This window comes from Aptenodytes forsteri, unplaced genomic scaffold (assembly GCF_000699145.1).
Source record: "Aptenodytes forsteri isolate BGI_AS27 unplaced genomic scaffold, ASM69914v1 Scaffold15, whole genome shotgun sequence".
Taxonomy (NCBI): domain Eukaryota; kingdom Metazoa; phylum Chordata; class Aves; order Sphenisciformes; family Spheniscidae; genus Aptenodytes; species Aptenodytes forsteri.
This window is the reverse complement of record NW_008795129.1, coordinates 2,090,492-2,118,458: the sequence shown is the minus strand read 5'-3', so window position 1 is coordinate 2,118,458 and position 27,967 is coordinate 2,090,492. Positions and strand designations below refer to the sequence as shown.

The following is a 27,967-nucleotide window of genomic DNA, read 5'->3' as shown; positions in this document are numbered from 1 at the left end:
TGTTTTTCTTCCTCTTCCCTTTACTTTTAATACTTGTCTGTATTAAAACTATGTATTTCCAGCATTGTTTAGACAGGTCAGCTCTTCCGTAGTGAAGCTCTGGGGTGTGCATTGATCAAAAGTTGCTGTTTTGAGCTTTGTGGAGTAGGGAGGGAGTTTGTAAGAAGATAAAAGGTAGGATTACAGTTTTGGCTTTATCATAACTTTAGTTGGGTAACTTAAGTTCTTGGTAGTTTTTTCCCCATCTACTAAATAAGAATAAATAAGCTTAATTAAGCCATGTTTAAGGCCTTCAAGTAGTATGTGTAGAAACACTGGAATGCGGGGTTCTATTGATTTACTTCTTGAGAAATCAATTTTGTGCTATTTTTCATCTCCATGCAAGAATAGCAGCTCGTAGTTTCTGAGTAGCTTGGAATCCTGTCCTTTGGAAATTGTTGATACAGTCTTCTATTGCTATGTCAGAGTTGCCACGTGCGAATTTCTTAATTTGCTATGCACGACAAAATGAGTGGGAGCTACTTAAGAGTTCTAGTATTTTGCTTTCTATCGGTAGTTGGGAGGCTGCTGTTTGAAAGTTTTGTCAGTCTCCACCAAAAGCAGCTGGGCCTCAGGAAATTAAAATTTTACCTGTGTATTTGCTCAAGTCCTAGACTGCAAAAGAAATATCCATCTCCAGGCCCCAGAAAACCTTGTTCAAATACAATTCTGCATGTAAATCAGCTACAAATCCTCTTCCAGTTACAGCAGTCATCAAGCTACCATGCAGGATACAAGAAAGAAAATAACTGTAACTTGACTGAGATATGAGCTGTTGCATATCTGGGTTGTGAATTAAGTTGCAGTAGACGGTAAGGTGCTCTGAAAAGGTGTATTTGAATGTCTATGGAAGTAGATGGAAAGAGTTGAGGGACCCCTTCCAAGAATTCTTTGACTTCTTAAACCAACATTGTGACTGCTCATTTATTTTTGAAGTGTCAAGTGGCTTCCTTTTGAGTTTCCTTTTATTTCTGTTTTTTCTGGGTTTTTTTCTAATCCAGGTGTAGGAATACTTAATTTGCTGTAAGTCCCAGAGTTTGTGTGTATCATGAATATTGTTCACATCATGATGTCTAATTTGTTTTTTAACAGTAGTCTAGTTGTATTTATTGTGTTCTGCTGTGTCTGAGAATTTGAAGATAAGGTCTTTGTTACACAGATAAATACAAATGAGAAGTCAAAAGCATTGCATTATGGGTGCCTGCAGCCTTGGCTACGGTTACTGTTTGGAGAGGAATGATTTACTGGGCTTTGGGCCCCAAAAGAAAGTGAAGGAATAGGAAAGCCTTCACACTAGACATGCTAAGCCTGTAAAGAGCTGTTAACATCTACAAAAAATGGTTTAAAGTTGTGCTCAACTCTGTTTGGTTTGTAGCATATATTCGCAGTTCTCAGTGGCACATTTCTGCCCTGTGTTCTCTTTTTAAAGTGTCCAAGACTTCTACAGCCCATAGTGCACCAAAGTTACAAAGTCTTCCTCAGCTGGTAAAGACCAAGAGAAGTCTCCTGTGCTCTCGGTGGCTAGGTCGTTCCTCTCGGGCACTGAGGCAGTAAATAGCTCTTACCTGATACACTGAATTAGGCAGAATTCTAGCAGGGAGGGTGATGATGTGACTTTTTTGCAGATGCAAAAAAGGTAAACACGGCTTAATTGTGATCTTCCTCTACAGTATATTTTAAGACTATCAAATACTGCTGAGGTGGCAAAACTCTCACTGTGTCAAAACACAGTTACTGATGGTTTGTCTCAAATAGAGTAAACTGAACGAGTTTAGGCAGAAAAGTAGATCCGGTGTCCCCATTTGTGTATTTGGACTACTTCTGTCAACAAATACAATTATTAGCAACTGTATTGGAGCACAATAATGTATTAAGTTGGCTAAAGCTGAGATAGGAGGAAACATTTGGTAGTGGTAAATATAAACAGTGGTGTCTGGAAGTACAGCAGCAGCTTTCTCCTGGTTAGTCAGGTCACTGAGATTTTTTTAAAGGCTTCACCTGTGTCTCTTGCCTTCTAAATCAAAACTAAAATATCATTAAAACTGGTTATAATCCATTATCATTTAGGGGCTTATTAGGGCTGCACAAGTTCAGTGTTGAACTTCCTCTTAGCAGTGTAAAGGACATCCTGTTTTTCTAGCTGTTAGTTTTTTCAAGTACAGGAAAACAAGTCACAACACAATTTTCTCAGTCTTTTTTTTTTTTTCTGTGGACTAGTAAATTGGCTTGGATACTGTATGTATAGGACCTTTTTAAAATTCAGGCAGTTGAAGCATTTGGGAAAAACAAGTTAAAACTGAAACTGCTGAAATGTCATGTGTATTTATCTCCTTGTATTGTTGTCCCTTGTGTCTTGCTTATGCATCAGACCTTCTCAAGGGTCTTGCTTTGTTTCTAGTTTGCATGGTCTGCTGCAAAGTCCATTGTGAAGACTGGGTAGTTGATCCTCATCTGGAGGCTCTCTAAATGCTGTGCTGCCTTAGATTATTACTGTGAAAGAAGAAATGGGGATGCCAGGAAACAGCACAGAAAGGCAAACTCCTGCAAAATCCTTCAGGACTCTGGGACTAAACAATTCATCTGTGCTGCTACCATCTCGGTATTTTTCCTGCAAAATTTCTTCAGGAATGTCTAGCTCCACTCTTTTAAAGGCCATGTGCTTGGGTTAGGATCAGGATTTGGGGGGTACTCGGCTAGAAGGGTTTTCTTTTAAGTTGTGCCTGCTTTTGTGCTGTAAAAGCTCTTTTACAGAGGGTAAAATTTATTTGTTGATGTCACATGGAATTCTGCTAAGCCTGGAACATTCAAAGATGGGTTTTAAATTTGGCTTCCCTTCTTTCTCATCTTGACGGCGTTTGAAATGACTTTGTTTTTCCTTCCAAATAACAAATGATCCTTGTGACTCTGTAATTAACTACACCTTCCCCTCCCCTCCTTTTATGGAGTTTCTTTTCCAGTAGCACAGCCCTGCCAGGAACAATACTAGATTGTGGTGCTGTTCTCGTTGTTGTCAGATGGTAGGCTGTTTTTGCTGTTCCTCCTCTGCAGTGCCAGCGCTATGTCCAGTTCTCTCAGCTGCTTCAAGAAGCCCCGGTTCGGCAAGATGCATCGGTGTCTTGATACTTGCTCAATGGCATCCACCACTGTCATGTTCTTGTAAATCATCAGGTAAGCCAAGACCAATGTGGCTGACCGGCTGCGACCCATAGCACAGTGAACCAGAACCTTGTCTGTGGAAACAAAGAGAGATGATGCAGAGATGATACTGGGTAATTTCTTGGTTTTGACAGTGAAGGTTTCTGTAGTGCCCCTGCTGCGTTTGGTGGTTTGGCTACCCTTACCAGCACTTTTGTAAGGTCCATCTTTTTACAGGTGGGGAAACTGAGGCTGTAAATCTTACTGTAGTAACTGAACACCATCTACATTGGAGATTACGCATTTAATCCTAAACCAGGTAACTTTGAATTTTTTTGTGAACAAAGGTTGCAGAGAAGGCCTGGGGGCTGCAGCCTTGCATTAAGTACCATAGCAAGCCCTGCTGCAGCCTAATCTTGTGTGCCTCACAAGCAGCGTGTATGTAATTCTGCGTTTGGGCATAATGATCAAAGCACAAGGGTGTGGGAGGGTTTCGTATGTTATTGAACCATCCTTCCGTGAGGATAAATGAGATGCATGGAGGTGTCTTTCTCAGTTCTACCAGCTAGACACAAAAGCTAACCAAATTTGATTACTGTCAGAACAACAAAAAATAATGTCCTTCAAGAGCTAGATTGCATCGCTTTATGCCCAAATACTTCGTTTGTAAAATACAACTAATGAGGCTTTTTTAAGGCTCAGTGGTATTTTGAGGGCAGAGGATAAGAAGTGCCATAGAAGTTAATAGGCATATAACCAGGGGGATAGAAAGAAACCACTTCTTAACCTGTAGAAAAGCTTCTTTAGAAATCTCTGGCTAGTCACCCTTACCCTATCATGTCGAATGAAAGTAACATTTCCCCACCGCCACCACCTCTCTGTTTTATATGATCATCTCCTTGCAGTAGTGGCCTGTCTCGTATACTGTCAATGCAGATTCTCTGCTAATAGTTTTAATCTCTGAATAAATGTGCCTCAAGATTTAGCTTTGACATGGCTTGGTTTAACTTTGGACTTCCAGAGGCAGAAAGTCCTTGGGTTCAGGTACTAGCAAGGATGTAAGCCAAAGTGAAACCTTCCTCATTTGCTGTGGCTGGGGGAGGTGGAGGAAGAGAACAATAAGTGGGTTCAGGTCTGATTGACAGGTTTTGAAACACTTCAAAAGATTTCCAAAAATGATTCAGAGCCCTTGAGGGGGTCTCACAAAGGGTTGAACTGCTGAAGGAAGTAGATTTGGAGCACTCTCTCTAACACCCTGCTAAGCTGAATTGCTACAGGGGGGGAAAAAAAAAAATCCTATCGGGGCCAATAATAGTTTATCTCTGTTAGCTATGCCTAGTGAGAAGTGTTGGGTGCAAAGCCATGACTCCTGCCGATTAACTCCTTTGCTTCCAGGCACAAGAGGATGTCTTGGCACAAGCAGCATTGCTGTGTAATGGATGCATCAAGAACTGCCAACACTGGAGGATTAATGGTTACAGTCTGCATCCTAATCCCAGCAGATAGTCTTAGAGGCATCTTGGCAAAATTCCAGTCTCTCTGATAACTAAAAGTGCCTCTTCCTCTCCTGGAAAATGATAATCCCTTCTATTATTACTGCAAATATTTGAAACGGATGAAAACTCATTTGTTCAGCCCTTCGTGCTTCTCTTTAGAGCTTCCCACCTTGTAAATGGGTTGCTCTTGAGGTGATAAAATACATGATAGGAGAAGGAAGGCTTTGCTTTGTGTGGGTGGCAAATGCAGGTGATCTAGGAGAAAATGTACAGTTTTATATTGTGTTAACAAAGGCAAAAAATGGCCGTACGATTTTCTGAAATGCCTCCTGGTTGTAGGAAAATGAAGTCTGTCCTTCCCTGTGTGTGAATATTCAAGATCTGACTGCCTGTTACAGCAAAACGCAGGGCCACGTCCCTTCTGTACTATTTTGTAGTCTTTTCAGTTCTGATGTAAGGACCGGTCTGAACTCTCTTCCCCCCAAGAGGGAGTCCGCTCTTGCAGTCTTTGATTCTGACCACTTATATCTATCCCGGCTGAATATAAAATACCAGTGTACAGAGCCAGAGGTCTGCTGAGTGGTGACGGGTGCCTGAACTATTTTGGTCACTTGTCTTGGGCTTGTGTTTCTTGAAAATGTGTCTAGATGCAGCACTCGCTTTCCAGAGTCGGATGGAGTGATGAATGTTGAGGTGTCTTTGGTCAAGTGCCTTGGGTCTTTGTATCTGTCTCGTATGTTTCTTCTCACATAGCTTTTATCATCTCAGTCTTTAGTGTATTTTTTGCCATGACATCTTCACATGAAAACGGTATTCCCCTCTACTTTACATTCTGAGGAACTAAGACACCAAGAGAATGAGTAGTAAATCTGTAGCATAGAAGGGAACTTAAAAACCTCTTAAAATAATGTCTTCCTTTCAGGTTAATCAGGCCTCGCTGGGATAAATTTTAAGCTGTCCTATGGTCTGAATTGCATGTTTTGGGAAATATTTATGCACAGCTGAATGATAGCATGCATAATTGTGAACAGTTCATTTGCCTCTAAAACTTACTCTTATAACTGAGCTACTTTCACTGTTCTTAAGTCCATCTGCCCATGCTTAAATTCTGCAAATACTGCTCTGATCAGGGAGTTTCTTACCTTCAAAATCTTTGTGATGGTTTAAGTCAGAATTACTGCATTAGGACTGTGTTTTGACAGCATCCAAATTGTCAAGCTTTCTGGCCTGTTGCAGAAAGAGGCCTCTTCATTTGCCTGACAACTTGTTTCAACAACATTGACTATTGAGCAGCTTCCCAGCAAAAAGCATTGTATGAAGACATGTATTCAATGAATTTGATCACTTGGCTGGCTGCAGGTCACACCCCAACCAATGTGATCCAGTCAAAGCAAATGCATTAATACCTACATTCTGGTCACAAAAGTTGAAACTTTTTTTCTTTTTCCCCTTTTCCCTCTCTTTGCGTTTTCTAAATTCTAATGCAAAGTAGCAAATGAGTGTAATGGTGTTACTGGTCAGAAGTATTTAGCACCATATACTGAAGTCCCATGTTATTACCACTGGAGATAGGTACTTGGTTACTTACTATAAAATCCTGTTCAGGAATCTGGATGCTATTTGTCAGTCACGAAGATGCACGCAAATAGTCCTTTCATTAGGCACTTGAAATACATAGCACCTTTCTACACTAGATGTGCATTCGCAAGTAATGCATTTATGTTGTTGGAGGAGAGCGCTAGTTACTTGCCGCTAGTCTTTTCTCCTGTAAGTGTAAGAGATATCAGTCTACTCTTTAGTCTAGCTTCTGGAGTCATTCTGTTGTTCCAGTGTTGTTCCAATTTCAATGGGTATTGGAAAGCTATTGTCGTGCATTCAACCTCAATCTCGTGGGCCATGCATATGTGCCTTTATGCATATCTTTGGCTGGGGTAGGAGATGTACATTTAGTGTACTTTTCCCTCATGAGAAAGTTAAGAGCTTGCTCTTTTTCTTCGAGTGTTACAGTAATTCTTTATTTTATTGGCTCCATCGGAAAAGATCCTAACTATCTTGTTTAAAAACCATGTGAATGTGGCAGGCAGCGCACAGCTACAGAAATGGTTGCAGTTGGTAGTATCTACTTCAGTGCAGGTTTCTTTTTTTTGTCTCCCCCCTGCCCCCCATCCTTCCCTGCCTCAATATTTATTGGGATGCAAGGGTGTGTTTTTTTTTCCTAGCCTTTGCTGCTTCCCTTGTGCTTGTTTCTTTACCTCCATGCAGCAGACAAAGGTGTTACAGGAACAGGAGGGTGATGGGAGTGAGGAAGTCTGCATTTCTTATTTGAGCTACTCCAGTCTGATACTGACCTCTGGCCTCCAGCCAGGGCTAGACACAGGTGCGTGTGAGTTATCCACTCCTTCCCAAAGGCAGTGCTTCAGACATACTTTTTTTGAAATGCCAAGTACCTTTCTTCACAAGCAAGTAAGCTCCTGAAGCAGTTTCTCCTGCTATAAGGGCTTTGATTTTTTTAAAACTGAACTGCTTTCAAGACTTTCTCCTGAACAAGGGAAGGGACTGTTGCTGTAGACTGTACTTGCTGAAAGGGTAAAATTGTAAAGACCTGGCTGGCTACTGGGGGCAAGCTAGGTAGTAGCTGGCTGCAGCTGAGCTAAACAGCCAAGAACAGAAGCTGACACGAGGCTAGAAACTTGATATGTGACCCTCTGATATTAAGGGCTTTGTAGGTCAGCAGGAAAGTCTTAAGTTTCTCAGCTGGTTTCTGGTAAAATATCCTGTAGTGATTTAAAAAAAAAAAAAGCATGTGGGGGAAGGAGTAGGAGTAATATTGAAAGCCAGTGTGAGGCCTAGGCTGTAGCACTTCACATCAGTGGAAAGCTTTCTGATAGAACACTGCTGGAGGTCAGCAAATAATGAATTGTAGTAATCAAGCTGAGAAATTACAAAGGCTTTAATGAAATGTTTCTAGATCTCTGCTGTCAGAGTTGTTTTGGCCCCCTGCTGCTTGGAAGATGGCAGAGAGAGAAATCTGTTATAGCTTGGGGTAGATCTGTTGGCCAGGTAGGAAGGTGGTTTTTATATTTGTAGAGTGAGTCTAATGCTGCAGAGTGTGAAGCTGTGGAGTGACAGCCTTGAATCTCTGCAGAGCACTCCGTGTTCCACTCCCACTGCTATGCAACCAATATGCATTAAACCTTTCTTAATAGGGACTAATTTGAGGAAAAGACAGCTAATTCGTGGAACCTATGCAGTGTCTGATTGTTTCTGATGTGTTTATGAAGGAGTCAAAACAAAAATCTCTATCAGACAGGAGACCTTAATGCAAGCTGTGATGTGGACTTTTATCAAAGTGCTTGGTAAGGGGCTCTTGGGCTGGTACCAGCTCTGCAGTGAGAAAGGTCCTAGTTACATCACTGCCTTCTCTTAAACTAGTTCCCTGCTACTAGTTCTATATTCTCTGTTAAACTGTATTGGACTTGTTTCATTCCCACAAGGTTGAATGCCGTGGAACTATGCTTATAATCAGATGGAGTAAATACCGTACTGTTTTTAACCATTTTCAGCACCCTCCTTACTTCTTTCATCCTGAAGCGCTTTATCAATGAATTTAGAAGCTGAATAAAAGAACTGGCTGAGCTTGAAAGTGGGGAGATCATCTGCTTCCACTCCGTGGTACTCCACAGTCATGTCGTGATAATAATCTGGTCCTGTGTCCACGTTCCGCTGACCATGGGCGGCATTGAGGATGTGGGTGAAGCCCGCTTTCTCAAGGCTGTAGCGATCTAATGCAGTTTTCCTGTTAAAACAAGAGCTGTCACGTAAGTGAAGAAGCTTCTTACCCAGCAAGCCAGAAAAAAACCTCTTCTGATTTGGTATGTTCTAAATGTTAATGAAACTGATAATGCTTCAAAAATACATCGTTTACCATAGTAAAGATTTTAAGATACTGTCATTCACAGTGAATGATCTTTCTGGAGTTCATAACTCTCTCTCCCAGGTCCTTAGAGCACCTTAAAAATGACTTTATTTTCCTGGCACCTTTGTAATGTAGGCAATACTGGCTTCTATCCATCTTGTACAAGAAGAAACTCGAGATACAGAAAGAAATAGAATGAATTATTTAAAGTCATAAAAGCAAATCAGTGGCAGAACTTGAAATAGGACCCATGAATGCTGCTTTCCCCTTCTGTCCAATCAATTGATATTGCAGAACTAATAAAAGAGGCAGTGATATGTGAGTAGTAAGATCATCTGGGATTCAAAAAGAAAGCTCTTCATCCCTAAAAGAAGTTACTGAGTTTTTTCTCCATTTCTATTTTGAAATAAAAATAATATTTTAATAAATATAATTTTAAAAATCACCCTTCTGTGGTCACAACTCCCTATCGGGTTTCCTTTTACTGTCATGTTTGGTTAAACCAGAGGTCTAAAGCAAAAAGAACTAGATATGGAAATTGGATATTAGCCTTCAGTGAAAGCTGAAAGTCATATATTTAGCCCAATATTCTAATTTATTGTTGTCCTCTCTTCCCTTGGACAGGGGAAGTCAGATAGGAGAGGAAATCCTAGATTTTTGTGTGCCCTAAAAGAAGTTACTGAGTTTTTTTGCCATTTCTATTTTGAAAAATAAAAATAATTTTAATAAATATAATTTTAAAAATCACCCTTCTGTGGTCACAACTCCCTATCGGGTTTCCTTTTACTGTCATGTTTGGTTAAACCAGAGGTCTAAAGCAAAAAGAACTAGATATGGAAATTGGATATTAGCCTTCAGTGAAAGCTGAAAGTCATATATTTAGCCCAATATTCTAATTTATTGTTGTCCTCTCTTCCCTTGGACAGGGGAAGTCAGATAGGAGAGGAAATCCTAGATTTTTGTGTGCCCAATACCCACTCTTAAGTGCTTGCCAGCACCCTGAAATGCCTCAAAAAGTGCGGAGTTTTTAGACAGGCATGTAAAAACTTTTTTGTTCCATTACAGAAAGCTTTTAATTTTGGAAAGTTTTGTTCTGGAAAAGCTGTCAAGTTTCGTTAGTGCCTAGGAAGACTACTGAGCTTTTTACAAAAAATTGTGTAGGCTTTATTCTGTTAATATATTTTCACATAACTACTGCTGCCATAAATGAATTAGCGCATGATGTGAAACAGCTTTTTCCAACCAAAAGTACCTCTCTCCATGAATGTTTCCTGAACATTTCAATGTGTAAATGCAGCTGCTGTCACACAGGACGTTGTGGTGGGCTACCTGTTGTGTCTCATAATTCTAGTGGTGATAGCTCAGAATGGCTTGTAGTTGACTCCACCTTCCCAGCCTCTCTCAAAGTCAAAATCCCCCTTTGAGCAGTCAAGAACCTCGTGATTAGAGCATTTAACTGGGATATGGCTACTGAAGGTCTTACCTATGCTCTTTCTGATTTAAATTAAGCTCATGACAATTGTCTGTTCTGAGTAGACCTTTCTCCCTGCAGAAATTCCTTTCTGGTCGGGAATGATAATGTCTTGTCCCTGCTGGCATTTTTGCTATGAAATGATGTCGTAAGTCCCATATGTGATGATTTAAAAAATAAATAAAAACTGGAGTTAGCGTGGTGATGCCTGCCTAAGCTCCGTAGACTCTGGAGGACAGAGAAGCAGCAGCATCTTGCTGCTAGTGCTGTGACTTGCCACCTTCACCTCAGGTTAAATAGTGCTCACTCCTTCCCTTTGTATTCTTGTTGCAGCAATTGACCTAAAAAGATGTTACTTTTTCTCCCTCCTTTTAGAAGACTTGTGCCTTAGGATTCTCTTCGGGTGGATATGCTCTATATAATTTGCCAGCAAAGGCACTTCAGTTCTGGATATAAGGATGGCCAGTACTTAAACAGATTAAATATCCTGGCCAAAGAGTAAAGGTGCAGTGAATAACTACTTCTCTTGGTTTTGATGTGCTTGAGGCGAACTACAGATTCTGCTTTCAAATTAAGTCTTACGTTGTTTCGCCTCCCTGATGCTGGGATAGAGAAAACACATTTTCCATTCACCAGGCTTGGCCCAAAGCATGTATCCAACAAACTATGAAAGACTGATGGTTTCGGGTCAGAGATCTGTGCTCAACTAGAACCCCTGCAAGTGGAGAACTACATGCTGAATAGCAAGTAGGACTGTGGTGTAGTTAGGGTCAGTGGAAAAATAAAGTTTTTGATGGACTGTAGATGCTACCAAACTTTGGTTTCTGCAAGCACTGCTCAGGCTAATAAATAGCATTTGAATTAAATGATGAAGTTGTTCTGAGCAAGGACAATGTCAAACAATAGGTCGCATGACAACATTAACATTTGACACTTACATTCATCTGAAATCCAATTTTCCTGTTTTCCTTGATTAGGTTCTCAGGAGATTGCCTTTTGATACAGTGGGTGCATCTAATGCATTTGTTTCTGACGGTCGCGCTTACAGTCTTGTTCTGTGTCTTAGGATCTCTTTAAGTGTTCAGTGGCCCCAGTGTTTCAGTTACAGTCTTGTTCTGTGTCTTAGGATCTCATTTTTAAGTGTTCAGTGGCCCCAGTGCTTCAATGGGTATTCAGAAAGAAGGGATGCTGTCTTTCGCTAACTGCATAAGCAGTCGGCTCAGTCTGGCCAAGCTCCTGGGATCTTCCCCCTCCACCTCCCAGTCTTGCCTGTAGCTGCATACTGTGAATTTGGGGCCTGGGATGGAATTAATCATCCTCCTTTCTATTTAATCAATGAAAGGCAATGCAGTTAGGTGTTTATTTTGCATCACAATTTGCATTAGCGTGGTCTGGCCCTTGGCCTGTTGGAGTTTGGGAATACGCACATTGTTACTCTGTTAGCTCACTCTGTTTCCCATGGCTTGGGCTGGAAAGGGAATGAGAAGCAGCAATGGATCAACCTCGAATGCTGTTGCAAAAAGCCCATCGTAAATGCTCAGATGTAACTAAATCATCTTCTGTGAAATCACTTATTTTTAAAGTAAATTATAAATGTACCAAGGAAGTACTTAGAGGGTTATCTACTCCACTGGTTTTGGCACTGAAGAATTTGTACTGTTTTCCTCAATGCTCGGAATAGGCTGACTTTTAAAATGTTACCTGCTTTTTAATTACGCTTGATATGTAAACTGATTCAGTAATATCCTTTTGGACTGAATTTAACCTTGCCCAATATAATCTTTTTCTTTATAATATGGATGCACATTTTCTTCTTTCCTCTGACGTTGCGAGTCTAGAAGACTTCCAGAAAACAAATGCTTGGTGTTGAGCACTCAAATCTGTTAAGATCTCCATATTTTCACAGGAATAGATACTCAGACTGTGCTGTGTGTAGGTGTTGTAGAACCCGTTAGTGGAACCAAGATCTAAAACATTTGCGCTGGCTAAGTGGAACATGGTCAGTGTAGGTCCTGTGGGTGTGTGGCTTGTGCATCTGCAGGCTGAGCTATTGCGTGTAATCTGTAAAGAGGATGTCGGGCACCTTTCTTCCAGCAGATACCCTGGACAGTATTATCTATGGAAAGCTTTTCCTAAGGTTTCTAAGACATAGCGTTGCGTAGAGATCTGAGGAAACAGTTATTGTGCAATACAAAATAGGGTTCACTGGACTGCGAGAGGTGCCTGCCTTGGGCTTTAGAATCTGCATCTTTTGAAGAAGAGCCTTTTGAAGAAGGCTGAAGTAACCCTTAATCTTTTTCAAGAGCAAGAGTGCTTGGTTTCAAACTCGGTATGGAGATTAGGAAGCACTTACGCTCTTTCTCCTTTCTCTCCATCCCCCCAGACTTGCACTTGATAATTATGTTTTCATAAAAGATATCTCTACTGTTCTTTCAAAAAATTTCCCTTTTTTTTTTTTGAAACCTTTCCCCAAAAGCTAGGCAGACAGCCCAGTTGGACCACCGCTTGTCATACTGACCTGGGTTTGTCTGCTTTTTCACTCCCATCAGCTGTCTTTTTACTTTGCCCATTGATCATAAATACTATTGGGCAGGGATGGCCTGTGCTGAGATTCTGACACTGCCATAATATAGGCAGTTAAACTTGAGGTCATGCTGGGTCTGCAGCACGTTGATTGCCAGTTAACGGAGAGCAAGAAACAGGTTGTTAAGCCCTCATATAGGGGGACCCATATGCTTGTAAATGGAAATGTTACTGTGCCCCTTGACGTGTTTGCTTGGACTGCCTTTAGCCATCAGTGAACACCGGCTTTGTGTGACAGACTGGCTTGCTTTCCAACCTCAACTGAATCTGTAGTGTAGATGCCGTTGTGGAAGCATCCCTCATTATCTCTTTAATCAGAGCCTAACTCTTTGTGTGTTTCATCATGTGTGATACTCCTGGTTACGTCCCAAGGGGGAATGCTTTTGGTCTTCCTTGCAGTTTTTACCATGCCTGAGGTATCAGTATTTTAGATGAAAGGAAGGAATAAATCAAGCATAAATATCTGCAAATATCTGATTGGTTGAGGTGACTAATAGCATAGGCTCATTCAGGGGTATATGAATCATATATCTTACTGGAGGATTTATAACTCTATTTCTAATTCACTTTCAGCTAGAAATGGCACAGATTTTTTTTTTCCCTTGCAATTGGCTCACTACCAGAGTTTAATAGTCAAGCTGACAATATTCCTCTTTCTCCCTCTTTGGGTGCTGCTGTTTCCTAATAAACTGCAATTAATATTTCTATTTTTGTGATTATGGTTGAATTTTAAGTAGCCATTGTAAAGAAGAGTTTGCTACAAATGCCAGTGTAGGTGAAGCCATAAGCATTTGACTACTCTTGCAATTGATTTCATTTTGTATATCTCCACCATCTGTGCTATTAGCACTTGGATTTCCTCTTACATGGTGCAGCTGTGGTCTCCAGTGTCTGCCTCGAATGTCTTCCTTTGCAGAGAAGGTGAAGTGTGGCACTGGGAGATAACAGTGAAAATTTCGGTATAATTCAGTTTAGTAAGAGATGAACTGGGCAGATTGGTCCCATGTAAAAACTCATCAGCTCTCCAACTCAGAGCACGTAAACATATGCTAAAAGTTAAGCATACCCAGAAGTCCCTCTCTCTATAGCAAAGCACGTTAAGCAAAAGCTCAGTGCTTTGCTGAATCAGACCCTGCATTTACTGTAGGACAGATGGACTCATAAACATGTTTTTAAAGTTCTGAGGCAAGGGGGAGTACTTTGATATGGGAATGCCACCTAAATGGTGAAAATTGGAGATAAAATCACTTTCGCATAGGGAGATACTGATAATAACAGACTATCACCAAGAGGGAGAACTGCCCTAAACAAGAATGTCATCCATTCTCAGATGGTTCCCAAAAGACTATTTACCTCTCTACCTCTCTTGGGTTGTGCAAGGGTAAGTAAAGGGCTTGTCCAAGACTTTAACTGTGCCTGCTGTCAGTTTTAAAGCTAAGATTCATAGGAATAAAAGCAAGTGCTGTAGCAAACTCTGCCTTCTTCTGGAAGCAACAATGTAAGTAGTAAGTAGAAGAAAATCCTTCCTTTCAAGTTGCTGTCTCCAGTGTACCAAATCCCTTCTCTCTCTTTTCAAAAATACTGTCATAACAAGCTTTAGTCCCAGCTGCTTTCATCAGGAAGATGCCCAAACCAATGGAGTTGGAAGAGAGGGAAAAACAACTTGCAGGCACTGCAGCCTGCACATCCACATCAAGTATTAAGTATATTAAAAGCAGCTAACAAAGGGAAGAGAAGGCGGCTCGTGATGAAAACCCAAGTGCATCTAAAGGAAGGGAAGTAATCCCCCGAAATGCCTCGTGAGGGTGTGGGCAGAGCAGCTCCCTCCGCAGGTAAGTCAGCACCTCACAGCTGGTACTGGTCAACCAGATGACTAGTATGCTTATAAGCTCTAAGTAGAGCCAAGTCTCTTAAGCTTCATGCGAAGGTTGAGCAATGCAAACATGTTTCAGTATAGACTGTTAAAGCCACAGATTGACGTGACCCAGATTGACAAAACACAAGGAAATCTGAGGCAACATGTTACTAGAAGAGGAATCGTCTCTCTGAAACTTTTCCATTTTCTTAAACGCTGAAGGAAAGCTCGATGCAGGATGATAATTTACCAGATGGTCAGTGTCAGAAAGAAGCTTCCTGAATGTAGGCAATACTGACACTTTCTTAAGAAAATCTGGCAGTTCTCCCTCCTGAGGAGAGATGTTGAGAATTTCCAATAATACTGACCCAATTTCCTTTGGTAACTCCAGCACCGAGGGATCTAGAGATAGCGTAGCATTGTATCCCCTTTTCCTTCTGAGGTGTTGCTCCATTTCTGTGGGTACCTCCTGTTCAGCGTGAATTAAAAGAATTTTTAGGTACCACTGAAAATACTGAACAGGATCTTCATAATATGTGGTAGAAAAAGATTTAGTAGTCCATTTTCCTCTAGCCCAAAAGGGTGGATGTTGTTTTTGTAAGCGATACAACCTAGATATACAGCAAATACCTCTCTGCTTTTTATACAGCAAAGGCATCAAACACATGTGACGTAGCCAGTCAGTTCCTGGTCTTGACTTCAGTCACTCACCAAGTGTTAGAAACCACCTGTAGACAGAGATGTTGTTGTGTGGGGGAGTGTTACTTGTTGTGGAAACCGTTGCTGCTTTAAGAGGTTTATGGCCCACTGTTACAGATCTGATTTTCTGGATTGTTAAACTGCTGTTACAATTGGCAGATTCTCATACTAACAGAGTTGAAACTGTGTCCTCAAGAGTGTTGTTATAATCGAAATCTGCATACACTCCTATTTTTGTATGATTAATACTGGTGTAGATCTTAGGAGTTCATAAGGCTAAACAGTGGGAGGTAACTATTTGCTACCCTGAGTGAGTCCCATCTGTTTTCTTCTAGATCAGTATAAATTGTCTTTCTACTTAGTCGCTTGGAAAAAGCCATGCTGTATTGTTTTTTCTGGAGAAAGGGAAGAGGAGAGAATGAGTTTGTTAAGCGTATATTTGAAGTTTAGTTACATATTTTAATTACTGTACGCTCCAGTCTGTAGGTTTGAGTTACTCGTGTGTCTTGTTGAACCTTACCTGTGTTAGTTCTCAAGACCATAAGCCCTGGGGCTCTACTGGGACAGACACAGACCATAGCTCTCTTGAAGTGCAAGCTCAGTTCAGCTGCGTATCCAGGAAAATATTTTTCGTATTTAACCTGTAAGGAATTAGACGCCAGAAGATTTCTTTTCCTCTGGGAGTAGTTTGAGAACGCAGAAAGACCTGAAATTGTGATCAGGCCTTAAATCCTAATGAGAGCTAGAGGATGGTTAAGAAGAAAACAAAATCTTGGGAGGCCTTTGTCTTCAGCTAAAATATTCATTGAAATTCAGAAATGTGGAACCATGAACATCATCTCGGGTAGTAAGGCGATCACTGAAGAGCCGCAAGAAGAAACTACAAGCTGCATAACTGGCAGAGGCTTTCCATATGATTGTGGTGAACCAAGCAGGCTTGGGATTAGCCAGTAAAACTGCCCATGCAAGTAACCTGGTGACCAGTGAAAGAAAGGAGCAAGACAAAGCTGCTTTCTATCCCTTTAGAAAGCTTCTGGATGTGAGGAGGATACATGCAAGCACTAATCCTGGTAGCAGATGAATCAAAATCTTGGCAAAGCACGTTTTATTCCTATCACTGGGCTGTCTCCTACAAGTTCCAGTGTCTGGTCTTTAAAAGTCCTTGGAACTTGCTGGAGGAAAATTTCAGTTGGAGCTGAACACAGCATGTTATATTTTGAGGCTTTGATTATTCAGGGCCTGACAGGCTCATGGAGATTTCATTGCCTCTGGGCAACATCTGCAGCGAAGCCTTGTAACAAAAGAATTGAGTGGCCTCACAGGGCTCCTTGATAGCCTGTATTGCATTAGAAGGAAGATGTGGTTACGTAGTCAGGGTAATTAATTAGCATTTCCATAAGCAGTCACAAGTCCTGTTAACCTTGTAAATGCAGGACGCAGGAATGAAGCACAGATGTGAAGACTCTGAAGATAAACTCTGCATGTGTGTGTTCACTTGATTTTGTTGATGAGCTCCACTAAATTCTTTCAAGATCAACCTTAATTTAGCATGGCTAAGGATGCAAATACACCCAACATCTGTTCACGTCTCTGTGGCAGCTCTTTGGCGACCAGTGCTACAGCAAGTTCTTAAAATAAAACAATACAAAAACCCCTGCCACACTGAAGGGGGAAGCTGTTGGTCAGAAGTAAGATGTGGAGCTGGCTGAGGAAAGATACAGAGGTCTCTGGACTTTGCCTGCTTCAAATCAAATTTTAGTTCTGGTAATGAAAGCTGCATCTTGCCAGTTCTCATCTCAGATTTTTCTGCTACTGGGTGTCAAGTTTGCCCTTAGCTGGCTGACAATAGTCATTCTCTTGCAGGGAGCCTCACTTTCTGGTGAAGTTTTGCTTCTGTTCACCCCCCACCTGCTCCCCACTTCTTCCTTCTCCGTTGGCTTTCTCGTTCTTTTGTCCCGGTCACGTGGGGGACTTGTTTCCCCTTGAAGCACCATTGCTTTTCCTCCTGACTTAAGACCCGTCTCCTACAGAAATAGAAAACTGCCCAGCATAAGTGGGTGTAGTTTTAAGTACCTCTCAAGGAGCTTGTTTTTCTGTTTCTCTGGTTAGTTTGTACAGAGTGCAGGTGTGTATTGTATTCGAGTCGTGCCTCCTAGCATTTATTATATACAAGGTGTAACAAGCCACTGCTACTATACAAGGTGTAACAAGGAACGATTACATGAAAGAGTCAGTGGCTGGTGTCCTGGGCTTAGAGACTGACTGTCCAAAGACCTGTTGTCTCATTAGATCCCTTTGCTCAGAGGGCAGAGCTGTAGCTTCATCACAGAGATAAGAGGGAAATTATTCTAACGGCTTCATTCAGAATAATTCTGCTGGTGACTTTGAACAAGGAAGCAGGGAATAAATGCTAGAAGAGGCTGTTCTTTACACTGAATCTTGAGTTAGACATATCTAACAAGAGGGGCAGGGTAGGATGGAGAGAGGACAACTCAACCTCCTTTTCCTTTGTTCCCGAGTCGTTTGGCCAGGCTCTTCCCATGGCTTAATTTTTTTTTTTTTTTCTGTCTCTAAAAGTGGGAGCCCTGGCTTGGTTAAAGCCCAGAACTCTTGTGTGTCTTGCTGTTGCCTCTGGCGCCACAGAAGTAATTGGTCGATGATATTAGGAGTCTTGTAACTTTCAAGGCTGTATATCTTTCCTCTTTTATAAGCTGGCAACAGATGAATTTTAGGACCTCTTAAAAAAGTTATTGAGAACTTTGGAGCCAGTGGGGCTCCTGCTTGTGCCTTACAGTGATGATGTAAAAGCAATGTCATGTTAGCGCAGGGTGTAGAGGAAAATGGGAAGGGGACCAATAATGCCTAAGGGGTAAGAAAAGCTCTCTTGCTCTGCTCAGGGTTTGGGTTGGAGATTTTCTGATGGCATGTCTCGCTGCTGCAGCAGTCATCTCTGCTTGTCAGAATAGGCTGTTTCTAGCTTAGTCCTGTGCTCAGCAGGGCTAAGTTTGTTAGAGCTAAGTCTGTTTTGTGGGTTTGGTTTTTTCCCAAATCACACTTGGTCTGATCAGTGAGGCACATCTCTGCAGCTTTGCCTTCCACAGGGTTCTGTTTGTTTTCATCTCTTGAGCAATTTGGAAATGCAGAGTACTCCGTGTACACAAGCACAGGCTTGGAAACGCAGAAATACCACTGTGGGTTGAGCTGTCTCTTCAGTCACTTTTCAAGAATTACAATTTAGGCTTAAACCAACCTAAGCCGTGGTCCTACACATCTAGGCCATGCTCTTCTGCCAGTGTAACTGTGGCAGGACTTTCACTCAGAGATAAATGACAAATTACTCCTTGAAATGAGACATTTAAAAATAGATTGTGACTAGCTTCAATCTCTGCAGCCTACGCTGGTGCCACAACTGCTCCTGTTACTCAGTCTTTAACAGTAGACCCCACTGCACTTACCCAGCGCTTTCTTGAAGAAGCGGCAACAACAGACACTGTGTGCCTATATCTGTAAGGGCCATGGCAGGCTCCGATTGCTGTATTGAACTCTGGCGTCTATCAGTAGCTCAACAAATCACATCGTCACCACTAAATACTAGGGAATGGGTAGGAGGAGGAAAGAAACACCCCGCTCTGTTGGTGAGCTGTACCTGGTACAGCTCGGTCATCTCCTATGTAGAAGAGATGTACTATGTACACTTACTCATCTCCTATGTAGAGGTTGGGCCAGACTTCATTGACATGAGTGTACTTCGGGCATCCTTTCCAGAAGAGTCGCTCCAATTCAAATGCGCCTGGGGTACAGTAATCCTCATCAGGATCTACTTTGATTGCTCTGTATGCATTTTTCTTCCCAGCGTTCAAACCTGCTGATGACATCTTGTCCATGGAGCAGCCTGCTCAGGATGTGCAAGAAACTGGAATGCAACCAAAACAAGAACGTTAAGCACAAAGCAAGCGAGTTCTGCTCCAGTTGTGGGACACTGGGAGCAGCACTGCCCTGGTGTGATTGGGCATGGTGCGAGATGGATGTACCTGCTCTGTGCCAGATGCAGATTCGCACCTGGATTTCTGCCTCCCCTGAACTAGGCGAGGAATACTTTGTTGGATGAGCTAACCAGCAACAGGAACAAAAGCCAAAGGTTTGTGATCACCAAAGTTCGGTCTCCACTGGGAATTTGTTTCCTAGAAAATCCACTGGTAAGAATTTGGTAGGTCTAGCAGCCTGATCCAAGGGATCTAGAGCACCGAGGGGAACTGGATGGGGGAAATTTAAGATGTTTCTTTATTGTTAATTGCGAGTCTCCTAAAGGCTTCTCCTTTATGTGATTTTCAGCAACTCGGGGAGATTAAATGAGTCCACTCAGGTGAATGCTGTGTGTACCTGTTCCGCTCTTTCAAGATCTTAATGCAGCTCTGCACACTGAACCTCATAGGCTGTTTCCTGGAATGGGAGTTTGCCTTTTTGCGGCACCACTGACTGACAAAATATTTTTTAGCCAGGATGGGCTCAAGGACTTCCTTCTTTTCAGGCTCACTCTCTTTTTTTTAACCTAGATGCACACATGCCAAATGGTTTGGAAGAAGTACTGATGAACACGTAGTATAAAAGGGAGCAATGGAGCAATGTTATCCTGTAGCTAAAATCAGAGTATCATTAATGTTGCCAAAAACAACACTCTTTGCCTGGCCATGTTGTCAGAGCTGTCTCGCTCAGAACTGACAACCTTAATGTCCCATGTGTTTGAGCTATCTGCTAGTATTGAATCCCTTGGTGTCGGCTTTACACATCTCTTGAAGCTCCAGATTCTCTCTTGCTTGCTGCGATTTCCTCAGCTGCTGTCCCGATTTAGACTTTCCCCTGTAGAGTTTGCCTCCCTCAGCTCTGGAGTCAACAGTTACAGCCCAGTTAAGTGGTCTCCCTCCTCCCCCACTTCCCCAAGGCTGCGCCTTACTTAGGAGCCGGGCACTGATCCCACGAGCAGCGGGAGCTCAGAGGGCAGCCTAAAGTTTTCACAGAGCTGGTGGGTGAAGTTAAAGGCCAGAGACTAACTTGAGCCTCCTCCCTCATCCATTCCTTTATGAAGACACTGCCTTGGGACACGGCGGGTAACCGTATGTTTGCAAGAATATTCCTGTCTCTTGGACAGGTGGGTTTTTTGCATCCATGTTTAACTTTCCTAATCCCCTCCAGCTGAAGTATCTCAGCTAAAAGCCCAGCGAAATACGTGTGATACAGAAACCCTTGCACCAGCAGCAACCACACCAGCGGCTGCAGGTGCAGTACAGTTGCAAGAGTGCAATGCTGTGCTCCTTAGCTCAGGTGTGGCACTGCACTGTCCTGCCAGAGGAGTCAGCCGGTATCCCCACACATACAGTGTTGGGTGTGTTTGTCAAGGGTTTCTCAGATTTTGTTTTTATTATTTTAATTTTTTGATTACTTGAAGAAAATTTTTCGGGGGAGACAGATAAGGTACACTACATCCACATATTCTCAGTGAAGAAGAAGAAACAAGGGAGTGGTTGACAAGTGATAAAGGTGTATATGAGAGCTTTTCAGTCCAAATTAATAGCACTGGAAACTCTGCATGTTACCAGGCAAATACTCATGTCATAGATCCCTGCACAATGTTGGAGAAGGATTATTGTGAGGGACATGGGTGTTGTAATGTCTCCTTTGCTTTTCTTCTGTGGATTTGCACATTTCTGAAGGCAAAGTACGTTTTGTTCTGCAAGTTGTCAGCAGGTAAGTGCTCGTGCAGCTGATCTTTATGCTACAGCAAACCTCTAGTAACTAGAATTTGGGGCTGGCCACATGCCTGATCTCCTATTTACCCTGTTCTCAGTTGTCAACCCTCTTCCCCTTTTCTCCTCGGAAAACAAGTTTCCCTTTTTTCCATGTTGCCAGCCTTCTGCTGCAGATGTTCTTGTCTGCTTCATCTCCCTGTTGGGTCTGTCTTGTTTCTCCTGCTGGACTGCCTGATGTCTCAGGGCAGCGGTTGCTCCTGTCTCTCATCCCCTTGAAGGAAGAAGTTGAACCTTGCAGTTCTGTAGGAGACTCGTAACAAGAAGAGGTGGAGTTAGGCTTGATCTTATGAAGCGTGCGAGTACAGCCTGCCAAAAATCCACCTTTCTTGCAGGCAACAAATCCTGTCGTGGCTCCCACAAATTTTTTGTGTTGGCCACTGGTGACGTTTGTGTCCTTTTAATTACAAAAATCTGGCTAGTGCCTTTGTGCAGCTGTGGTAGAGCTCTCCTGCAAGCGGGATGACTATTTTTCACTGACATCCCGTGTACCCATGGGGTTTATTTCCTCAGTTTGGGCTCTTTTGTGTCTGTCATGTACTGTTTCTCCGCAAAACTTGAAAAAGCCAAATGATTCCTGTTTTCCCACTCAAAAGCTAGGCAAGATTGTGGAGTCGGTTTTTGTTTGGCATGTGTAGACCTTTGTTCAAAAATTGGCTTGCTTTCACTGGCAAGGGGATCTATCTTTCAGCCAAGCTTCCTAAAACATGATGATGATGATTAGCTAAGTGGTCCTCTGTTGAGATTTGTAAAGGGCTCTGAGAATTCCAACTTCTAGCAAATTTACCTTGGGCTCGGTCTTGCACGCCTCTGAGTAGCACCAAGTCCCATCTCTGTGCCCCCGGTAGCCATTCCCCTGGAGAACCTTTTTCCTTCCCGTGCCAGAATTACGCTAATTCTACATGCAGAATCAACAGTGTAGATAATGTTAGACTGTCAGAGATACAAATCTAATACAGTCTGACTTCGGGAGTGAATAGGCTGTTATCTAGAACTTGATAAGAACTGCTGTTTGTCTGGTAAGGAATTAGCTTAACTGAGAGCCTGTTGCCTTGATGCTGAAGGACTGATTGTGCTTTTATTCGCAGCTCCATGGAATGGGAGGGGAAGAAGAGAAAGCAATGTAATCAGTAATCACGCTTGGTGGCCACAGCGCATTGATTCGTTACACCAATAGTCCTGCTCGTAGACTGCAGACCTCAGAACAGGGCAATTACATCTGCAAATGATCGTTTGTGGTACTGTAACACCGTCTCAGTTTGAAGCTTGGTTAGCACTCTGAAACTTAGACCTCTGCTGAGAAATACTTGTTTCTGTCTGTCCTGGGAAGCCATATGCTCCCTGAACTTTCAAGTAAGCTATGTTCTTTTATGCCTTGCCAAGGTTATCTGCTGTGGGGATTTTTAAATTGAATTAGAGCACAGGAAAGCATCAGTTGAAATTCCTCTAATAAAAGATGTATTTCAGATTTGACTCTAGACTAAGTAAGAAGTAACAGAGTTTCCCCCCCTAGGAGGAGGGGAAGGGGGAAAAAGGGGCTGGTTTGCTACTTGAGCTCTGGAATTAATTGCCATGAAGCATTTGGTTGGGGGGAGGAGGACGGAAAGGCTTGTCTTGCCAGGAACTAAAGATGTCTAACCTCATCTCTTATTGACTGTTCTGTATACACCAAACGGGGCTGAGGGAAGGCTGTTCCCTAGGCCTGCCCTCTTAGATTAAAAAGTGAAAAGTGGATTGGATTTTTTTGTGTGTGTCTTTGTTCTTAATGCTGTGGTGGATATAAGGATGACTGTCTGTATAAGGGTGACTGTCTAGCACAGGCCCAGGCAGGGAAAGCTCAGATTTCTTTGGCAGACCTTTGGGGAGGGGAGACAGTCCGTTGCAGGGTGTTCACCCGGTGCAGTCGGATGGCAGACAGAGCGCAGGCTCACCCCCGCGCAGGCTCACCCCCGCGCAGGCTCATTGGAGCAGTCTCTGACCCCTTGCAGTGCTTCATTTGGGCTAAAATGCTTTGCCTTATAGACTAGTTAGTGCAGGCTGAATGATGTACCAGTGCAGCCTTCCTGTACCAGCTTGGCAGTCACTTCATGGCACCGCACTGTGCTGGGGACACACAGCCTTGGATGTGGAAGCTCTCTGGAGTAGGGATGGTCCTTGTGCCCTTCGCGTAAGGGACTCTGCACTCTGCTTGCTCCTGGAAGTGCTGCTCCAGCACAGGACAGCCTTTCTCATTTCATGGGGGAGGGATGAAGGGGAGTGTCAGCTAGCGGGAACTGCTGTTGTCCCAGAGAGGTTCTTCTCGGCAGGAAGGTTTGAGCCCAACTTCAGGGCGTAGTGAGGAGTGGAGCCCTGCCTCTGGGGCCAGGAGTTCCCTTCCAGCGAGGCAGGGCAATCTGTGGCTCATCCCACTCTTCCCCCACGCTCAAGCCACGGCTCCTCTCTCACTCTGCTGCGCTATGCTGAGGCCAGGCCGTGTGAGCTGCTCAGACCTTCCAGTTCCCCCTCTGCACCCACCCTGCGGTGGCTGGTCAGCAGCCGAGGGCCGGGTCCACCTCGGTGGGACCAGGGTCTGATGCTCAAGCCTGTGAGATTTTGTCTGCCAAGCCTGACATCCTGCGGGTTCCGCTTCTCAATCCAGCGTGTGACTATAACTCTGGACTGCCGGTGCTCGCCAATTATGCTGTCATGGACTTAAGTGTATTATCAGAACAAGGATGATAAGAATTCAGTCATCTGCATTTTTATACCCTAATCTTTCTCTTCATAAATAAGACCAAAGTGCATGTTATCTAATGAATTTTATTTGTTAATCACTTGGATGGCTGGAATATTTCTCCCCCTTGGGTTATATGTATATAAATGAAAATATTGTTAGTGATTTCACAAAATGGTAATTCAGAATAATGGAGAGTTAATCCTCTTTTCATTAGCGAGCCACTTCAGGACATACACTGTGGCAAATTACACTGCATTTTAAGTCGTTCTTGAGTGCTGCGCACTAGAAAAAAAACATTAAACTATTTTTGCATTGATAGAAGTAATTGTGTGGCTAATTTGGATAAGCAGCATGCATTAGGCACAGCAAAGGAATCTCTTCTTTATGCTCACTCTCCACTCTACAGCTGCCAAATGGAATTTCTTACAGAGCTCTTTAGCTTTTTTATTTTATTTTTAACAAAACAGGGAGGGAGGAAAGAAAGTGCAAGGGGAAAAAAGGAAAATCTGCCAGTCTATCTGCTGTTTAATTCAGAGAGTGAACAGTCTAGTGGCTGGAGCAGTGATACGGCAGTGAAAGATTTCCTTTCTGCACCTTGTTCTGAGTCCCTTGAACTCCTCAAACTAACCCCAAATTTCCAGGGAAGCCCCGAGAAGTCACAGAACATAGTGGCCCATTTTCAAATTTGTTCAGCTGGAGGAATGTACCTCCCCCACCCCAAAATTTGTAGGGGGTTAGTTAATGCTTTTGGAAGCTTCAGTCGTGAGCTCTACAGTTTGGTAATCCCACAGATGGGGGGAAAAAAAATGAGGTTCATATCTAGAGGTGAACGTCAGAGCTTCGGTGGTGGTGTGTACATTTCTAATGCTGGTGTTCCAGATGTGGTGCAAGTTTCTGAGTACTTTGAGACTGAAAGCTATAGGTCATTATCTACATAACAAAATACTATGTTTCTTAATATTTTTGGCTCAACGTGCCGTGCAAGCCTTAGTGCTGTGTATAAAGATGCCAAACAATTTGGCAAGATTTATGCCTGGGAGTTGAGATCCAAGTCAGCTGTAGAGATTTCAAAAAAAAAAAAAAGAAAAAGAAAAAGAAAAAAGCAGACACGAACAGAAAAGACTTGCATTTGCCTTTGTCCTTTGCAAGGACCTACGTAGCCTCTCCCATTCTTTTCTGCACCCCTCCCTGACCCAGGGGGGTTTCTCCATCACTGCGGTTGCCCCAAGCGTGTGTACTCTGGCTGCCGACTTGTAGCTGTGTTTGTGGGCCTGAAGCTATGGATCCCCAATAAGGTCAGAGCCCAGTGGTCTGTTGGTGTGCTCTACAAACATGCAACGGGAGAGGCTAAGCAAATAAGAGGTGGGAAGGAAAATGGAGACAGAAGACAATTTTCCTCGCTCTTCCCTTCTGAAGGAACAACTGTAATCCTGTTAGCTGTTCTGTCCTGCCTGACATAGGGCACAGGGCTTCCTTGCCTTAATGCCCGCTTCAGTCCATATTTATATAGCAGAATAGTTTAGATTCTTTACCACCCATGTTTCCTGCTCTTGGGAGTTCTCCCAGCCCGTATGACATCAGTCACCTGGGCTAGTGAGGCTTTTGATGCTGGATTTATTAAATTTAATTTGGCGTACGCAAGTGTACCGGCCTTGGTTTGGTACTCAGAGTTGTCTAAAAGCTACTTCTCCCTGAAAATACCAACCAATTGCAAACTTTTCTGGTTTAGCTGGGAATGAAAGGTTTTCAGCATCCAGAAAACAGCTAAATATATAACCTATTTGTAAATGTGGAGGCAGATTTTGATCTTATTCCTGTTTTGGTGCTTTCAGATTTTGCTTCCTACCTCTTTCCTCATGACAGCTCTGAGAAAGGAGTGGAGCCGTGGTATCTTAAGGTTTTTTTTCAAGATGCCAAGGGAGGGAAAGAAAATAACCAAAGCAGACTATCTGTCAGCTGTGGGCCTTTCATGAAAAGTTTACAGAAGTAATGACATTTCCAGTAGACCTTATGCCCACACCAATGCAGTAGGGGATAAACACGGTGCCCTTGAAATTAGTCAGTGGTTTGACCCTCAAGTCCGGGGACTGAATTTATCTACTGCCATGAACACTAAATTTGAAAGAACAATAATAAAGTGGAAAAGAAACCCTGTAATTATGATTAAGAAATCATTTTTGTGCATGAAGTTCTTGTTACTGAGAAATGATTCCCATTTTCTTTTCTGATGATGTATGGAGAGCTGACTTACTTGAATGTTTTCATTTATTAGGTGGAATTCAACACCACTGAAATCAGAGGACATCTGTCTTCCAGGGGGTCCAAACCTGAGACCTTCTTGGCTTCCAGACAATTGCAAAAATACCTCTTATTTTTATTTACTTATTTCTTTCAGTTTAATAACTACCTTAGGTAAGACCTTCGTGGAGAAACAGCGTCTGTAACAAGTGTGTACATGAGAGGGGAGTACCTGAGAGAAGGTAAGGATGGAGAATACCAGTTCTCCCACACTTCCGAAAAAGTGTGCAAAAGGCTTGAATCCAGTTTAGTAACCTGTCTCCAGGTAAGCACTCTCTCGGTGCTGAAGGCAAACAAAAATCAGATCTAATGACGGAGGGTCTTCAGAAATAGCAAGGGAGGATCTATTGAGCAAGATCCTGAATTCTTAAGAAATGTTTTGTTCTTCCATTTCCAGCCAGCATGCCAGGTACATACCTCCCTTCAGGGTGAAAAAGTACTTACCCTTTTCGAGTATGGCTAAGCAGAGGGCTGCTTTATAAACTGGAAAGTTCTCCTTGCAGAAGCCAAGGCACATGCTGTCTGGAGCGCAGTGTTTGCACTTGGGAGGAGGGTAAACAGTGCTTTGGTTTCTAAGCTTTTCATGACTCGAAGTACATCAGTTGAGCTGAGAGTTGGTCAGCTGCAGTAACAAAAGCTTGCTTTGTCGGATGATTTAAGTAAATGAATTTAAAATGGTGCTTCCTGATAAGCCAGCCCCATGACATTTTGCTCAGGCTCCAAACGCTGGCAATAGCCGTGGAGAGCTATACGCTTTCCTGTGTAACCTGGCGCTTGCTGCGCCCCAGGGTACTGCCATGAAGTGCGGTGCTGCAAAGGTTCCTTGGGTGGTTTGGTTTTTTTTTCCTTAACACTAGACCAAAAAAACTAATTTTGTACAAATAATTCTTGGGAGGGAGGAGGAATAAGTCCTTCAAAACAATCTTTCTCTAAAATAGCCCTAAAAGAATGAAGCCAAGTGTTGTACATCCAAAACTGGAAATCCCCGGGGTACCTGCAGTATACTTAAGTGAAGAATAACACAGACCTGTGTTCCTTAATCCTGTCCTAGTCTTCACCAAAAACTGTCATTTACTTCAGTTCCTTTATTTTACCCCTGCATTCTTATGCTTGAAGCGTTCAGGGACTGTAAAATAGTTCATCCAATGCATTTGTCTTTAAACAGTTTAAAACCAGAAGAATCATAGCCTCTGTGCAATTATTTCCCAGACCCTCCTGCTGTGAATATTCAAACCTAACCAGCTATTTCAATGAATTTCTAAGCCACTGGTGACTTTTTAAAAACTTATTTTTGCCCTCATTCTTTATTGTTGACTGAACTGGTTAATTTAAAACAGATTAAGCTGAGATTTCATTAAATATTATGAGAGTGCCCAAAGAAACTTAAAACACAGCGTCATCTGAAAGAATTGTAATTCAATTGGAAAAGTTAGATTTGACTTGAGGGTGGAGCAATTATCAAAGAATAAGCAAAATATTCTGGGACAGATGTTACAAAAGCTTGAAAATTTGCATTTTTATTCCTAACTTTTAAAATTATCTCTAAGATAAATACAGTTTTGACACCTCATTTCCTATTTTATAAAGTTATTTCTGTAACATGACCGATTTGTTCTTTAAAAAATTATACTTTCAAAACCTCTTTGACTCTTCAATAGTGTTAAGCTTTTTTTTTTTCCCCTCTGCAACAAGTTTATGAAGTTATCAGTTACCTTGGAAAGTTTGCCAGCCCTCAGTCCTCTCCCTGGTTTACTAAGCTAGGTTATAAAAGGAAGAAAAGGAGCACAAGAAGTAGAGCAGAAAATGTATATTGCTTAGCCTTACCTGTAAGCTTAGGTGGGTGCTCTAGGTAGCTGGGTCCTGTGAAGTGCAGCAGAACGACAAAAGAAATCTTACTAACTTTGCAACTAGAGTCTATTTTTAGAGGAGGATTTGCTGACTCTGACCTTGAGTGCTAC

The 27,967-nt window shown here is 42.5% G+C and overlaps 1 protein-coding gene across 2 annotated transcripts; it reads right to left on the bottom strand.

The window, feature by feature from the left end:
* Nucleotides 1-322: 322 nt before the first annotated feature.
* DUPD1 (dual specificity phosphatase and pro isomerase domain containing 1) lies at nt 323-27,967 on the bottom strand. 2 transcript variants are annotated; one of them, XM_019471726.1, is made up of 5 exons: nt 27,834-27,967; nt 26,454-26,631; nt 18,894-19,107; nt 8,246-8,466; nt 323-3,269 (listed from the first exon to the last, which is right to left on the bottom strand). In XM_019471726.1, exons 3-5 carry the CDS (start codon nt 19,076-19,078, stop codon nt 3,022-3,024), a joined length of 654 nt encoding a protein of 217 aa, XP_019327271.1. In that variant the 5' UTR covers nt 19,079-19,107; nt 26,454-26,631; nt 27,834-27,967; the 3' UTR covers nt 323-3,021. The 2 variants fall into 2 exon arrangements, with proteins under 2 accessions (XP_019327271.1, XP_009275920.1); XM_009277645.2 differs by lacking the exon at nt 26,454-26,631 and having other exon boundaries at nt 1,830-3,269.